Source organism: Solea senegalensis, linkage group LG11, assembly GCF_019176455.1.
Source record: "Solea senegalensis isolate Sse05_10M linkage group LG11, IFAPA_SoseM_1, whole genome shotgun sequence".
NCBI classification, from domain to species: domain Eukaryota; kingdom Metazoa; phylum Chordata; class Actinopteri; order Pleuronectiformes; family Soleidae; genus Solea; species Solea senegalensis.
In genome coordinates this window covers 25,450,443-25,467,631 of record NC_058031.1, presented here as the reverse complement: position 1 = coordinate 25,467,631, position 17,189 = coordinate 25,450,443, and the positions used below count along the sequence as shown (strand labels likewise).

Here is a 17,189-nt window from a genome sequence, read left to right as displayed (position 1 = left end):
CCACACATTTACAGTTTGAAAAAGGAAAAACCCTGAATATCAACCATCGTGTGTGTGTGTGTGTTGTTTTGACCACAGCCCGTCACTCTAACTGTATCCCGGACAAGGCCATGTCACTAAAGGTTACTATAATTGTATTCTCTTACAGTCACCAGACACCTCATCAAAATTGTAATGAGTAATGTAATCCCAGGGGATTACCCAGACTATGTAACAGAGTCTACCAGATTATTTTTTTGTTTCCTCTGTTTATCCAGGGTTGGCTCACAGCGACGTCCCTCTCCCTTTTACCTTCAACAACAACATCATCTGTAAATAATGAGGTTTAATCTCTAAGATTGTGTTCAAACGTCTGAAACTGTTCAGTGGAAGATTCTCGTCAAGCATTTAAAGATGCATGAGAGAGTTCTCCATCATTCACGACACACACACACACACACACACACACACAGAGAGTTCTCCATCATTCACGACACACACACACACACACACACACACACACACACACACACACACACACACACACACACACACAGAGAGTTCTCCATCATTCACACACACACACACACACACACACGAGAGAGTTCTCCATCATTCACGACACACACACACACACACACACATACACACACACACACACACAGAGAGTTCTACATCATTCGACACACACACACACACACACACACACGAGTTCTCCATCATTCACGACACACACACACACACACACACACACACACACACACACACACACACACAGAGTTCTCCATCATTCACACACACACACACACACACACGAGAGTTCTCCATCATTCACGACACACACACACACACACCGAGTTCTCCATCATTCACGACACACACACACACACACACACACACACACACACACAGAGTTCTCCATCATTCACCACACACACACACACACACTCCACCACACACACACACACACACACACAAGAGAGTTCTCCATCATTCACGACACACACACACACACACACACACACACAAAGTTCTCCATCATTCACGACACACACACACACACACACACACACACACACAAGAGAGTTCTCCATCATTCTGAGACACACACACACACACACACACACACACACACACACATGGAAAGTTCCACAACACAGAGAGAGTGAGTGAGCGAGGAGACAAGGAGACACAGAGAGTGAGTGAGCGAGGAGAGTGTGTGTGTGTGTGTGTGTGCGTGTGTGTGTGTGTGTCTCACAGCTGTAGTAAGACAACACCAGAACTCTTGAATGAAGGTAGTTGAAAACAAGTTAATAAGTTATATTAACTTTATTTCAGAATGTGTTAAAATAACCAGATTTATGTACATTTTCTTCTGTTTAAACTAAAAACAGTGAAAGTTCTAAATCAGTGAATCACAATGCAATATAATAGATATATATGAACTGTATATATATCAATATATATATCTCTATATATTTACTCGAGTATTCAGTACCAGTGTTCAATGTGTAAAAATAATATTTGTAATATTATAATTAGAGCTCTTTTAAAAAAAAACACCCAAAAACATCTTCATTATTTTGACAAATTCAGTTTTTTTTTGTCTTTAACTCAAATGATTTCACAGTGTCGTTAAATAACTCTTACTTTCTTTTCCACTAACTTCTGCTCTGTGAAATATGACGACACACCAAAAAATAAAATAACGACTCATAATGAATCATTTCATGTCATTTTCATAAGAGACACTGAAGAGGTGACTAGAGCGTGTATTTCAGTATAAATCATGTTACAGGAACAGGAAATACTTCAATCAAAGAGATAGTAGCGGTTTTTGTGAAGTGTATGTATAACTGATCAAATCTATTTTAAATCAGATTTAAACCCTCATAATATAATGTTCACTACATTTCACTGTTCACAGACTTTTGTCACAGGAAAGTTTAAGTTGTCACTCACGCTCCCACACCATGAACCAGAAGCACACAGGAGTCGTTGATCCACTGCTTCTTCAAATGTCTTCATTTGTCACTTCAGTGTTTGACATCATCCTCCTGTTGACCTAATCCCCTTATTGCATGTGCCACTGTGGGAGGAACCCGGAGAACCCGGAGAACACCCACGCACGGGGAGAACAGGTGTGACCCCAGTGCCCGAACCCTGCTCTTCATGCTGCAAAGGCAAGAGCGCTAACCACTACACCAACCGTGTTTGAAATCCAACGTTCAGATTAACCTCAGTGACATAAAGTGACCACACGAGGCAGCAGAGGACCAGCAGCTAAAGTCTCTGGACTTTGGTGTGGGAGAGCGAGTGCTCTACAAACTTCAGTTTCCTGTTGTAACAAGTGAGATCAAGTTTTTTTTAAAGCATAACTTTGAGCTCCCCCTACTGTTTCGGAGTACACATTTTTTATAACCTCACCATAAACGACATCTTGTCATGATCTAAACGTCTAAAATAATATCACTACCTGGAGACCCAAGACTTCGCAAGATCTCCGGGTTGTGAGGAGTCAGGATCGGCGGCCCTGATCTTGCAAGACTGGTTTTCTGCTAACAGACAGTAGGGGGCAGTGGAGACAGCCTCCAATCTCCCTGCAACAAGACATTTAACCATCACAATGACTCTGAAGCTGTAAAAATCCTGCATTGTTCGGCTTCAATATACCATAGAATTAGAACCACACTTCACAAACATCAAAAATTCATCTTTATTGTCCCCTCCCCCCGATTTGTGGCTTTTGTCTTTTTTTCTTCTCTTCTTCTTCTTCCACATTTATTTGCCTTTGTCCTTTTGCCAGATGCCATTAGAGGCCATATTGAGCGAGGTGTTGCTTCCCATCTCGGCCTTCGTGGATTTGTCAACGCTGTCTGTCACGGGCAACTTTTCCTCCGCCTCTGTCTCTCTGTGGTAGAAGTAGTTGAAGTTAGAAACGATGACGGGGACGGGCAAAGCGATGGTCAGCACTCCCGCGATGGCGCACAAGGTGCCCACCACCTTACCCGCCACGGTGATGGGACACATGTCTCCATAGCCCACGGTGGTCATGGTGACCACAGCCCACCAGAAACCATCAGGAATGCTGACAAACTGAGTGCTGGGCTCATCCACCTCCGCAAAATAGATCGCGCTGGAGAAGAGGATGACTCCGATGAAGAGGAAGAAGATGAGCAGGCCCAGCTCTCGCATGCTCGCTTTGAGAGTCTGTCCGAGGATCTGCAGCCCCTTCGAGTGACGCGAGAGTTTGAATATGCGAAACACCCGGACGAGGCGGATGATGCGAAGAATGGCCAGAGACATGTTCTGCCCCGAGCCCATTTCCGGCGTTGTGACGAGTTCTGTAACCAAAGTAACAAAATAGGGGATTATGGATACGACGTCAATGATGTTCATGAGGTTGTGGAAGAATTCCCTTTTGCTTGGACAGACCACAAACCGCACACACAGCTCGAAGGCAAACCAAGCAATACACGCGGACTCGATGATGAAGAACGGATCGGAAAAGGTCGGGAGCTTGGTGCTGGGCACCGCTGTGGACACTCTGGACTGGTTCAAAGGTTGCAGCACCATGGGCACAATTGGGTCATAGTCGTCTCTGAATTCTGGGAGCGTTTCCAGGCAGAAAATAATGATGGATATGACAATAACAAACACAGACACCAGTGCGACCCCGCGGGCTGCGTTGGAGCTCTCAGGATACTCAAAGAGCAGCCAGAATTGTTTGTGTACGTCGTTATCAGGAAGCGGTACCTCGGTATCTTTTATAAATCCTTCGTCTTCCCTAAACTGCTCCAGAGCCTCGTTTCCGAGCTCATAGAACACAATTTCATCAGCAAATACATCAATGGGAACATTAGCCGGTCGTCGGATTTTACCCCCTGATTGGTAGTAGTACAAGATCCCGTCAAAACTGGGCCTGTTCCGATCAAAAAAGTACTCATTCCTCATTGGATCAAAGTACTCCATCCTTTTCAAAGGATCTCCGAGCAGCGTCTCAGGGAACTGGTCCAATGTTTTGAGCTGTGTCTCAAAGCGAAGACCAGCGATGTTGATGATGACCTTCTGATCTCCCTCGTCAAACTCTCGTTTGTCTACAAACAGATCTTCGCAGCACTCCTTGGCGAGTCTACTAAAGATCGCTTCACTCTCCTTCGTGCCCTCACTGCTGAGCAGCAGTTTCCAGTTGGAGATGATGCTGGCGCAGCTGGGGCGCCCCTGCCTGCTCATAGATGGCACTGCACCGTGGTGGGACGGCGTGGAGGAAAGCTGAGGGGCTTTCGGGAGGTAGTTGCTGCCTGGGTTTTGGTGATCTGGAGGCATGTCCACCGTGAGAGCGGTGGTCTCATCAGCGTAGGTGTCGACGTCATCCTCAACGATGCTGTTGAGGTTCTCCAGGCTCTCAAAGTCTACCAGGGCCACCTCCATGGCTGCAGCTCAGCCAGTGTGAAGCCTTGGGACCCCAGGATAAGACGAAGGCTCCCACAAACGGACAGAGGGACAGATACGGAGGCTCGGACGCAGAATTCAGCAGCAGAAGATCCAGTCCTCAGAAACTCTCACAGCAACTTCTCCCTGTAACACCTGTGGAATGACAGACAGGAAGTAGAGAGAGTGAGAAATGATAAGGAACATTTAAAGTCTTGTTAATGTACTAATACTAATACTAATGTGCCTGTGCACTGACCCTTAAATGAGGCCGTAGGAGGAGGAGAGGATGGCACAGGCGCATACATTAGTGCATAATTAAATGGCTGCACTGTGATAGCATTGGCTAAACTTCCTCCAGACACCACGGAAGAAGAAGAGGATGATGAAGAAGAAGAAGAACCCAGGCTTGTTTTTTAGCCTCTAGCCTTTAATTTCCTTCTCCAGTCAGACTCTTTCTACCTTTAAAATTTGCCTGAAACTTTTTTGGTAACTCAAATACGAGACATTTAGTAAACTGATCTGTGAAGTGTGTGAGTGTGTGCGTGTGTGTGTGTGTGTGTGTGTGTGTGTAAGAGTGAGTGCCGCTGACGCCTGCAGATGTTTAATTAAAGACTACACTCATGAGTCACCGCCTCAGACACCAATGACACCAACCCTGCTGTGTGTGTGTGTGTGTGTGAAGATGAAGAGGTGAAAAAAGAAAAGTGTCAAACATAAAGTATGAAGCGTGAAAAAAGTTAAATATAAACATTTTCCATGATTTTCTCTGAGCGACAAACGTTTGTAGTTTAAGATTTGAACAAACAATCAAAATGTTCAGAGCTTAGAGAAACTAACACACTCACTCTCCTACACCAAAGTCTATAGAGAAAATCAGTGATTTACAGGAGCTGCTGGTCCTCTGCTGCCTCGTGTGGTCACTTCGTGTCACTGAGGTCAATCTGAACGTTGGATTTCAAACAGTGAAGAGACAAAATCAGACATTTGAACTTAGTGATGGAGGCAGCAGTGTGTGTGTGTGGGGGGAGAGAGTGAGCAGCAGTCTAATCTTCTTGGATGAATACATGAACATGATCCAATTGCTATAATTGACCAGATTTAAAATGTTTCAATGGGCCAAAAATGTTTTATTTCATAAACTTTAAAAGGAAAGTTGTTATTTTTATCTAAATAAGCAAAAGGAATTCAAGCTTTAAATAAAATCACTATCAGTTGAAGACAACGTTAGCTTCATGTTACCCAACGTAATCATCTCTTACAGACTTTTTAAACACACTCACTCTGCTGCACCAAAGTCCACAGAGAAAATCACAGATTTGAGTTGTTGACGACCACACGAGGCAGCAGAGGACCAGCAGCTCCTGTGTCACTGATTTTCTCTCTGGACTTTGGTGTGGGAGAGTGAGTGGTTTATGAGGCTGTTCTAAAAACACACATTGTTGCCAAAAGACTTTGATGTTTGCACTGATTCAGACATCAATGAGTCAAACTTTCACACTTTTAAAAACAATATTAACTGATCCAAACACACACACACACACACACACGCACTCACACACCTACCTTAGCTTCATGGGCAAGAAGTCTACACACACCGCGCCCGTGTGTGTCTGTGTGTGTGTGTTGTTGTTGTTCCACTGCTGCAGATTTCTTCTGCCTCCACAACCGGGATGAGAGCGAGAGACTGATCTGTGACAGACTGGAGACGAGGTAACTTTACGCTGGAGTAGAAACTAGAGCTGAGACACACACACACACACACACTGCACACACACACACGTCTCATGTAAACACGAATGCAGACAAAAACAAAGAAAAGAAGTGGAAAACTGTCTGATACTAATGACTGATCACTTTGTAGACGGTGTGTGTGTGTGTGTGGACTTGTTTCTCACACACACACACACAGGTCGTATCAATATCTGATTTATTAACAGTATCACAGTACATAATTAATGTTGAACAACTCGTTAACATGGAAGAGGAAAAATAACAATGACAGAGAGTGAGAGTGACAGACAGACAGACAGTGTGATAGACAGACAGACATAGAGAGTGATAAACAGAGTGACAGACAGAGAGAGTGATAGATAGAGACACAGCGACAGATCTTCTTGTCTTCCTGTCCTCACACTGTAAACACAGGCATGTGTGTGAGTGTGTATGAATGTGTGAGTGTGTGTGAATGTGTGAGTGTGAGAGAATGTAAGTTTAAGAGAAGCTACTAAACAATTCTGAGTAAATTCAAACTATGGTATAACTATATACATATATATGTATACATGTATACTGCTTGTATATATATTTACTTTCATGTAAATATATATGTATATCTATATATGTATAGATATACATATATATTTACTTTCATGTAAATATATATGTATATCTATATATGTATAGATATACATATATATTTACTTTCATGTAAATATATATGTATATCTATATATGTATAGATATACATATATTTACTTTCATGTAAATATATATGTATATCTATATATGTATAGATATACATAAACATATATGTATATATATATATATATGTATATATATATATATATATAAATATGCATATATTTACATGAAAGTAAATACATCTAAACGTAATCCAAACCTATAAATTCATGTTGAAATAAGTGGCAAAAGTAACTAATCTAAATTTAACTAAACTAATCTAATCTAAAAAAATTACCTAAACTAATCTAATCTAAATTTAACTAAACTAATCTAAAATTACCTAAACTAAACTAAACTAAACTGAATTTAATTCAATTTAACTTAACTTCATTAAACTAATCTAATATAAACTTAACTAAATTAAAATAAACTAATGTAACCTAACTAACTAACATACACTAATCTTAACTTGACTAACCTACACTTAATTTAATTAATTTAATTTAACTTAATTTCACTTAATTTAACTAAAACATACCAAATAATCCAAACTCAACCTAATCCAAGTAAAGTAAATTGAAGTAATCTTAACTAGGTTAAATACTAATTAAATACATATCTATACTCTACACTGAGGCAGATTAGATTGAATGTTTGATTTTACAACTATAATCCACTCATAATCCAGGTTTGTGTGTAATAATCTCCCTCCAGTCTCCAGCAGCTGTGGAGTCAAATGTTTGAGTCGTGACAGGAACGTGTAAAAAACGCCCGTCATACGTGACCCAGGTTCAACACGTACACACTATTCTTGACGTGTTAGTAATAAACGCACACAGTCCATAAACTGAACTCTGTATATCCCCACTGTACTGGATATACATGTACACATGTATACATGTGTACATGTATACATGTACATACATGTACATACATGTATATACATATATCAGCTCCACCCCTGGCAGGTTGTACTCAATTCCCTTGTAAGTCGCTTTGGATAAAAGCGTCTGCTAAATGACATGTAATGTAATGTAATGTAATGTATGAAGTTTGGAGCAGATCGGTGAATGTACAGCAAAGTTTCAGAGCACTTCCTGTTTCGTCACCAATTGTAGGGATCCACCCCAAAATGCTGACGGTTGCCGTGGTTACACTCTTTTAAATCTGCAAGACCTTTGGTAACTTTCCATCTTCGATGTGTCCACAGTTTCTATTGCTATGTTGCTCCGGTTAACACGTTTGCTCCGGTTAACGCGTGTACTCTGGTTAACACGTTTACTACGATTAACGCGTGTACTCTGGTTAACACGTTTACTACGATTAACGCGTTTTCTACGGTTAACACGTTTACTACGATTAACGCGTTACTCTGGTTAACACGCTTGCTTACGGTTTGCCCGCTAACGCGGTTTGCTCCGTTACGACCATTAACGGTTTGCAACGCTTAGCGTGTTTGTTACTGGTTTGCTCCAGTTAACGATTGCTCTGGTTAACACGCTTGTTTTAACACGCTTTTGCTCCAGTTAATGCACTTACTACGATTAACACATTTGCTCCGGTTAAAACGTTTGCTCCAGTTAACAAGTTTTCTACGATTAACGGTTTCCGTTAACGTTAACACGCTTTGCTTTTGCGTCGCTTACGCGTTATTAGCATGAGTAACGTGTTTGTTCCGTTAACGCGCTCTGGTTAACGCGTTTGCTCCAGTTAACACGTTTGCTACGATTAACGTGTTTGCTCCAGTTAACACGTTTGCTACGATTAACGTGTTTGCTCCAGTTAACACGTTTTCTACGATTAACGTGTTTGCTACGATTAACGTGTTTGCTACGATTAACGCGTTTGCTCTGGTTAACACGTTTGCTCCGGTTAACACGTTTGCTCTGGTTAACGCGTTTGCTCCAGTTAATACGTTTGCTATGATTAACACGTTTGCTACGATTAACGTGCTCAGACGAGTTTGTTAATTTATGGAAACACACAAATCAAGACCAAATAAAAAATGACTTCCTGTTAAGTTAAGGCCGTAGTCCTGATAGACTTTTTTGTTTGTTATGGGATGTCACATGTTTCCACCAAGTTTCATGTAATTTGGTACAACCTAGTTTGAGCTTTGTCCTACTGGGTTTTTCCTTTGGAGGTGCTACTGAGCCATTTTGCACCACTTTCACAGATTAACCTTGTTTTGTGAAATTTTTTTACGTCAGCACTGATTTGTGTGCCAACATTTCCACCAATGTTTAGTTTGACAAAAGTGCAATATTTTCGTAAGAATGCAATACGATGAGTTATTGTTATGATTCTCTTCAGTCTTGTGTTGTTGTTACAGTTTAGTTTCTTCTTATTCCTCGTGTGAACTAAATCCAGCACGTTAGTGAGTGCAGCGTGTGTTTGACCTTGAGTGAGCTCAGAAATTGGTGGTGCTTTTATTTTGGGAGCAGCAGTTTTGACCAGATTAAGCAGATTAATGCAGACTGAGCAGCTCAGTGTTGTAATCCCACGCATCTCTACACTCACATCCGCCACTGATATACTAAGATGTATACTAATATCCTCAAATATACACAAATACACATGTGTACACATTGTTAAAGGGAGAGTGTGGAATTTCATGAGGAACAAACTCAACAAAAGGCTGAGTTTTTGTGTCACGTTGTAAAAACCAGAGTCCATTGATAAAAACACGAGCTGCTCATCTAATCTACTTTAATCCAGTCTCATTTACAGAAATATCAAATTATTTATTTATTTATTTTAAAAGCCCTTTTTTATGCCAAATCTGGAGGAAATGTGAACATCTGTGACTCTAATCTGAGGCAACACACACACACACACACACACACACATAGAGCCTATACTGACATGGACTGACTGAATAAGCCCATATGTGGTGTTAAATAAATACACAATAACTGGCATACATTTATTATCACCTAATATTTGTGTTAAACAAAGTCTGGAAAAAACCACTCACTCTCCCACAACAAAGTCCATAGAGAAAATCAATGATTTCAACATCACACACACACAGGAGTTGTTGATCCACTGCTGCCCCAATCAATAAGTTCAAATGTCTTATTTTGTCACTTCCAACATTTAGATTGACCTCAGTGACACAAAGTGACCACACGAGGCAGCAGAGGACCAGCAGCTAAAATCACTGATTTTCTCTCTGAGGTTTGGTGTGGGAGAGTGAGTGGTTTACACACTTCAGTTTCCTGTTGGAAAAGTCTCACAGTGAGATAAAGACGTGAACATGTGATCTAGATATCAGAGACTCAAACTGCCTTAGATTAGATTAGATTAGATTAGAGATTAGGTTGACAGCCAGGTCGTACCTTTGTAAAGTTCATAAATAAATCAACAAACTATTTTACTTAGACATTTGTTTGTCCATGTGTGGACAAAGTCTGACAAAAAGAAGGTTAGAGAAGAGAAAAACATTCATAATCTGAGAAAATAATCAGATGGAGATTTAATAGAAAAAAACAAACATCCTCATCATGTGTCATGGATTAAAGTCTCTTACCTTCAGTCCCATAAATGTCCTGTTTTCTCTGGAGGACGACGTTTAGTCTCCGCTCCATCATGTTCAGGATGTCCATGATAGTTAGATAGGTTTGTTAGTTAGTTACCGGTTAGTTACATCTGCTCACCTCCAGTTGACCCTGACAGCAGGAGCCACAGCAGAGCTGCTCCGGGTAATCAACAACAACAACAACGACGACACGGTGACGTTAATTTCACTTTTAAATTTCACTGCTTTTTACTTCAATCACTAAACCAAAGCTGAGAGAGAGAGAGAGGGAGAGAGATTAATGCTCTCTTCACCACTTTTTTCTCTTCCAATCTGCCTCCATTTGACGGTTACATCATTTACATCCCATAATATAATAATATTCACCTTATTAAATATATTTGCAGTGATATTTTATTAAGAATTTTCAACTTGAAACCAAATTTCATTGTAGGTTTTTACTTGATTTTGAAGAAGTTCATTTATTTAAAAGTATTTTAAATCTAATTTTTTTAAGTTTTTAAATAAATAAATAAATCAATGTTTCTGGTGTTTTGTTTGGTCAAATTTGTTTAAAATGTGGGCAAATTAGTTTAAAGTTTGGTCAAATTGGTAAATATGTTTACAGTATTAAATTACTTTTACATTTAAATACTTTTACTGTATTTAAATATTTTTACTGTATTGGAATACTTTTACAGTAAAATACTTTTACTGTATTTAAATACTTTTACAGTAACAAAGTAAATCTGAACTTTGTAGACTTCCCATTTTTGTTTAGTAACACAATCGTCCACTCCTTTGTTTGTTTGTCTTCTGATCTTTATGTGTATTTTTGTCTTTGTCAATATTTAATTTTCCATCATCAGTCGGTCTGTGTGTGTGTGTGTGTGTGTGTGTGTTGTTCCTGCTCAGCTGGATCTGCACAGTCACCTTCTGTACTCTGTCTCCCTCTGCAGGCGACCGCTGGCCCTGCATAGTGAGAGAATCTTTAAAATTAAAAACAAAACAAAAACAAACACGATAAAATTTAAATGGAAATAAATTAATAGTAAATATGTATCTATCTATATATATATATTAATATATATATGAACATATAAATATATGTCCATATACATAGCATAGTATAGTATAGTCCTTTATTGTCATTGTAACCTGTACAACGAAATTAAAAAAAGTGCCAGACAGTAAATAAAAAATATTAAATAAAAAAAAGACAGAAAATATTATGTATATGTATATATATGTATGTATATATATATACATACATACTATTTCATGTCTGGTTTAAAATAAAATAAATGTATTGAAGACATAATAACATTTTTATTTTATTGTCGTAAAAATGAAGGTCGTCAATAATCAGATGTAAACAACATTTGTCAACAAGTCTGAACTTAAACGTCGTATTTTACAAATAACCTTGATGATATTTGAAGCTTTACTTTATTTTATTATAATTTACAGAAACAGAGATTATAGAAAAAAACATCTGGGATTTTTTCCTGTGATTGATTTTGTTAAAGTGACCACAAGGGGACGACAAAACACAACTGTATTTGCTGAGTCATCTGTGATTTTCAGACATCATCGTCGTCATCGTCTTCATCACACACACACACACACACACCCCTTGCGGTGTTTTCCGGGATCATGGCACCACCGCTGCTTCCACCCGGGATCAGCAGCAGCAGCAGCGGCGTCATCAGCAGCAGCAGCAGCAGCAGCAGCCATGTCTGACCATCACCGGTCGGGACAGTAGAGTTTTTTTTTTTACACCGTGAGAGAAAAAAGGGTGAAAAAACAATGCGCTCGCAGCGGCGTGGAGACACCGTGACGCTACGTCATTGACGCATGTGACAGGGAAACACGCGTTTTCAGGGATTTTTGTGTTACTGGAAAGCGGAGTCGGAGGAAGTCCAAGTCTTGTCGCAGTCTATCAGCAGCAGCAGTAACAACAGCAGCGTGGTGGCGCGTGGATTACCGTGGACAATAGTCTCAGCAGCACAAACACCAGCAGGTCAGTTTGTTTGTTTGTGTCCACTTTGTCAACAACAGCTGACGTCACCTCCGAACTCTTTTAAAAACTCTTTGATTTCCACCGCGCTGTGTCGCGTGCGCAGGTGATTCCGCAACTCACGCTGCGGAATCGTTGCCGCGCGCAGGTAAATGGATTGTGTTCGCTGTTATTCCGCTTCCATGTCCCCGCGGAGACACATTACGACGCGTCAAGAAACGCACGCTTTAAAACACACCGGAACGACCTGATTCCGGTTCTGTTCACAACTAAGTTCCAGAACCGTCCCGGTCCGCGCGCGAGGCAACTTCCCCCCCGCGCCCGGCTGCGGTCACCTCCTCCCCGGGTAGAAGCGTCAGGAAAACACGGGGAGAGACAAAGTGACCGGTGAGGACAAAAGGCCCCGTGGTGGAATCTCTGTGTGCCGCAGTGTGAACACCGTCCCGGGACGTTTGTCCTCCTGTTTCGGCTCACACGGCGCTCTTTGCCCGCAGTCGAGCTCACATGTCCGGGGTGTTGTGAGGAGCTTTGTCCCGCTGATCCTCGGCTTCTGTTCTCCAGGTTCTTCATGTTCTCCAGGTTCTTCATGTTCTCCAGGTTCTTCATGTTCTTCAGTTTAGTCTTACAGTGGTCGGTCAGTTTCAGCAGCAGCAGCATTTACGTGTGAATTATTGATGTCCACTTCTCTGTGAAATGTCCAGATTTAAAATCATCCGTCACTTCTTTGTCTCCATAAAAACAACAATAACCTTGAGTTACTGCTGTTTTTAGTAAATTTATGAAAAACACGAGTGTCGTCTTACATTTGGCAGCTTTTTATTTAAGAACTGTGTTTATGGTTAGGAGTGACTATATGCAGGACTGCTTCAGGAGTTCAACAACTCCTGTGTGTGTGTGTGTGTGTGTGATGTTAAAATCACTGATTTTCTCTATGAACTTTGGGGATTTAGCGGTTTACAAACTTCCATTTCCTGGTATAAAAGTGTGTTTTAGCAGTGAGATAAAACAGTGGACATCTCATACACTTGAGGTAGATTTGATTAGGTTAGGCTTTTGTTAAAGGTCCAGTGTGTGACGACTCTTATTCCAGTTTATTTGATGTTTTCCACGTTTGTTATAATAGTCTAATATAAAAATTCCTCAACCAAATGTGTCATTAAAACACCTACAAATAAAAGTGAGACACAGTCTGTGGAGCTGTGAACTCTGTAGAAGTTACACACTACAGCTTTAAATTTCTGGGCAGACGGAGTTCACAGAGTTCACTCAGCCCCCCCTCCCCCCAAAACCTGAAGTATTCCTTTAGTGTAAAGACTTGTGAAGAGCAGATGATTGTTGCCATGAGGAATGTGCGAGTGCGCCCGTGTGTGTGTGTGTGTGTGTGATGGTGGTTTACTGAGTGTGTGTCCTGCACACACTGGAGACACATGTGTGTCCCTCACTGATCTGTCTCTACCAGCCTCTTCTCACTGCCACGTCCATCACGCGCAGGACTATCGCTCCTAAAACCCTCTGGGCGTTTTTCCTTTATTTACACAAAGTCCAATGTTCGCAAATGTGTAAGGACGGAAATTATTATTATTAATAAGGTACTAAACTTTTAGATTTTTCAGATTCATAAATGAATATTTTCTTAACCCGTCTTATATTTGTGTTGTTCTTGGACCTTTACCCGTCTTATATTTGTGTTGTTCTTGGACATTTACCCGTCTTATATTTCTATAACTTGCTTTGTCTAGTGTTTCCCTGTGTACCCTGCAGGAGAATGACTTTCTCATTTGCTCTAATACGATACATCAGCAACTCACACATACTGTGAATCATTTGAATTCTCAAGTGAGTGGACGATGTGCAACAAGGACTGTGTTCATCTTCTTCTCACAGTGAAGTCCAGGAGAACATGCAAATAAGGGGGGAGGGTGGGTTCCACAGAGATGATCCACGGGTGACGGATGATACAAATGAATGTGAGATTCTCCGCTTTGACTTTTGTTTTTCCGTCGTGCACTTTGTTTGACTTAGAATCAAACGCCTCACGTTGTGATGTAAACTGCGTCAAACCAGGCTCACGTTGTAACTGAGCAAAGACGATGATGTCAACGAGGAAAAGCTGCATTTAAACGTCTTGTTGTAGTGAATTAAAGTGAAGAACGCTGGGTTTGAATTCCCTCAGAGCGCTGGCTGTCTCTAATCAGCCTGAAAGGATGAATGGCCTTTGTTGAAGCCTGCGAGGTCGGACACAAAGAACACACTGGTGTGTGTGTGTGTGTGTGTGAGCCCGTATGGGATAGATTGAAGGAGCAGGAAGTGAAGGGCAGACAGAAATACTCAGTGAAAGCTGCCTTTACCTCGAGGCCAGAAAAGAAAGTGGACTCACAATGTTATTTTAACACACTTATGCAAACACACACGCACACACTTTTGTTCTATTTATTCCATTTATTTTTAAATTATTCTGTCTCCTTTAACCTCCTTGTTTATAGTGATAAATACAGTGAAGTCAGTTATTTCAGTGTGTTTGTTTATAGTTTTGATGAGTCGTGAGAGCCCCCTGTGGCAAGATCCCATCATTAAAGATCATGGACACAAACTAGGGTTGCATCAGTAAGTCGATCTGTCTGTTCATTGGTTTGAGTGTTTTTTTAATAACTAATAACTAAAAATGTTTGTGTGATTTTTCAGCTCCAGAAACTTGAATATTTTAGAGAGAGAGAGACACACACAGAGAGACACACACACAGAGAGACACACAAAAGATGAATACAAAGAATGGTGATGATGATGATAGTGGTGATGATGAGGATAATGATGATGATGGTGGTGATATGATGATGATGATGATGGTGGTTGTCTTCTCTCTCCTCCCTCAGCCTGTGGGCGTTGGTGGCGCCGTTGAGAAGATGGACAGGATGAAGATAATCAAGCGCCGTCTGTCCATGTCTCTACGCAGCGCTCGACCTGTCGACGACTCGCTCTCTGAACTGGCCGAACAGATAACGCTGGACGAGTCGACGGTGGCCAGAGACAACGGTGAGACATGTGGACATCACAAGACACACGCAGACACAAGCATGTCCATGGTTTATTTACAATTTCATTAGGGGGCGGGGATCACCAGAGACCCCACAATACCATATTATCACGATATTTAAGTCACCATACGATATTATCACGATATTTAAATTACTGTGATATGATATTATCAATATTTTATGTCACCATACGATATTATCAAAATATTTAAATCACGATATGATATTATCACGATATTTAAGTCACCATACGATATTATCACAATATTTAAATCACCGTGATATGATATTATCACGATATTTAAGTCACCATACGATATTATCACAATATTTAAATCACTGTGATATTATATTATCACGATATTTATGTCACCATACGATATTATCACAATATTTAAATGATATGATATTATCACCACCGTGATACGATATTATCACGATATTTAAGTCACCATGAAATGATATTAGCACGATATTTAAGTCACCATGATACAATATTACCACGATATTTCAGTCACCATACGATATTATCACGATATATACTGTAAGTCGAGTTACATCAAAGAAATGCTTCTAAATTTCCATGTCAACATAGAAAAAGCCTGAACAGTCAACCTCTAATTAGTAATGTGGCTCCACCCACGACAGAAAAACGTGTCTCGCACTCTCTCCTCAGACTCATACAAATATTCTCATACTTGACGTCTTATTGAGACAAACTGATCCGTGGACGTTCTCCGTTGTGTTGCGTTTGATGACAACATCGCAATACTCGTCCGTTGGCCACGGCCCACCCCCAAGGTTCTGTTGTCAGTGGAAAAGCGCGCCTGACCCAGGACTTTACTGGGTTTGTCCTTCTCGTGGCTGGAGTGGATTTAAAATGTTTGTCCTGTAAAAGCCTTGAATGATGGAGGTTTTATTTGATCATCACAGGCATTAAAACCTGAAATAATCTTTGTGTTTTTCCATCTTCACCTTCATCATCACTCCTCTGTGTTAAAGTCACACTCTCATCACTGTGTGAAAAAAAACCTGTGTGCCATCTGGTGGACGTCTGTCTCCACTGCAGCTCTGCAGAGACCCCACCTGACACAGTGTGTGTGTGTGTGTGTGTGTTCATGTGTTCATCTTGCCCTTGGGCAGAAACCAGGTCAGATGACAGAGAGAGAAGCAGGTTGCTGAGTTATTCGCTAAGTTATTCTCATCCTGTCATCTCTCGCTCTTCCCTTCTTTTCCCTCCGTTCCGCAGCTGTTAGGAAGCGAGTGGGATGATGGATGAAGAGCAGGAACATTAAACTTTTACCACTTCCATACTTCCATCTTGTACTCTCACGTTTCCCTGACCTTTTCCCCTCTATCATGGCCCCGCCCACCACATATGTCTATAACGTCATGAAACTGTGCTAAAAAATGTTCAACTGATGTTGAAGCTGGAGCTGAGCTCATGGAGGATTTAAACCTGTGTAAGACCTGCAGGAGCGTGGACTGACATCACAGTGGAATGATGGAGGAAACTTTCCCTCGTTCTGCTGCAGAGAACGTTACACAATGTAAACTTGTGAAATATAAAAGATGTTAAAGTTGTTTAACGTTAACGTTATTTAACACTAAAGTTTACCCTTAACTGTTGAATCTGGATGCAAAACCAGAACTGAAGAAGTGTTTTGGATCAGAGGGGTCCAGCTTCAACACTTCTTGGAAGACTTTCCTCAACATTTTGAAGAGTTTCTTCTGGAATTTGTGTCCATGTATTCTGTAGAGCATTGATGAGGTCAGACACTGAGAAGGTCTGACTCTGAAT

At 40.8% G+C, this 17,189-nt stretch overlaps 2 protein-coding genes across 13 annotated transcripts in view; one reads left to right on the top strand and one right to left on the bottom strand.

Annotated features, from left to right (window-relative positions):
- Positions 1–2,598: 2,598 nt before the first annotated feature.
- On the bottom strand, positions 2,599–10,590 carry kcna10a (potassium voltage-gated channel, shaker-related subfamily, member 10a). Of its 2 annotated transcripts, none has more exons than XM_044038425.1 (3): positions 10,349–10,590; positions 5,977–6,152; positions 2,599–4,566 (listed from the first exon to the last, which is right to left on the bottom strand). In XM_044038425.1, exon 3 carries the CDS (start codon positions 4,408–4,410, stop codon positions 2,761–2,763), a length of 1,650 nt encoding a protein of 549 aa, XP_043894360.1. In that variant the 5' UTR covers positions 4,411–4,566; positions 5,977–6,152; positions 10,349–10,590; the 3' UTR covers positions 2,599–2,760. The 2 variants fall into 2 exon arrangements, with proteins under 2 accessions (XP_043894360.1, XP_043894361.1); XM_044038426.1 differs by having other exon boundaries at positions 5,977–6,112.
- Positions 10,591–12,068: 1,478 nt separating this feature from the next.
- LOC122777280 (cyclin-dependent kinase 17-like) overlaps positions 12,069–17,189 on the top strand; it is a 33,879-nt gene continuing 28,758 nt past the window's right edge. For 6 of the 11 annotated variants that reach the window (XM_044038422.1, XM_044038420.1, XM_044038414.1 and 3 more), the window contains exons 1-2: positions 12,933–12,990; positions 15,227–15,386. In XM_044038422.1, the coding sequence (XP_043894357.1) occupies positions 12,943–12,990; positions 15,227–15,386 (208 nt within the window). In that variant the 5' untranslated portion in view covers positions 12,933–12,942. The other 5 variants (XM_044038423.1, XM_044038417.1, XM_044038419.1 and 2 more) reach the window with 4 other exon arrangements.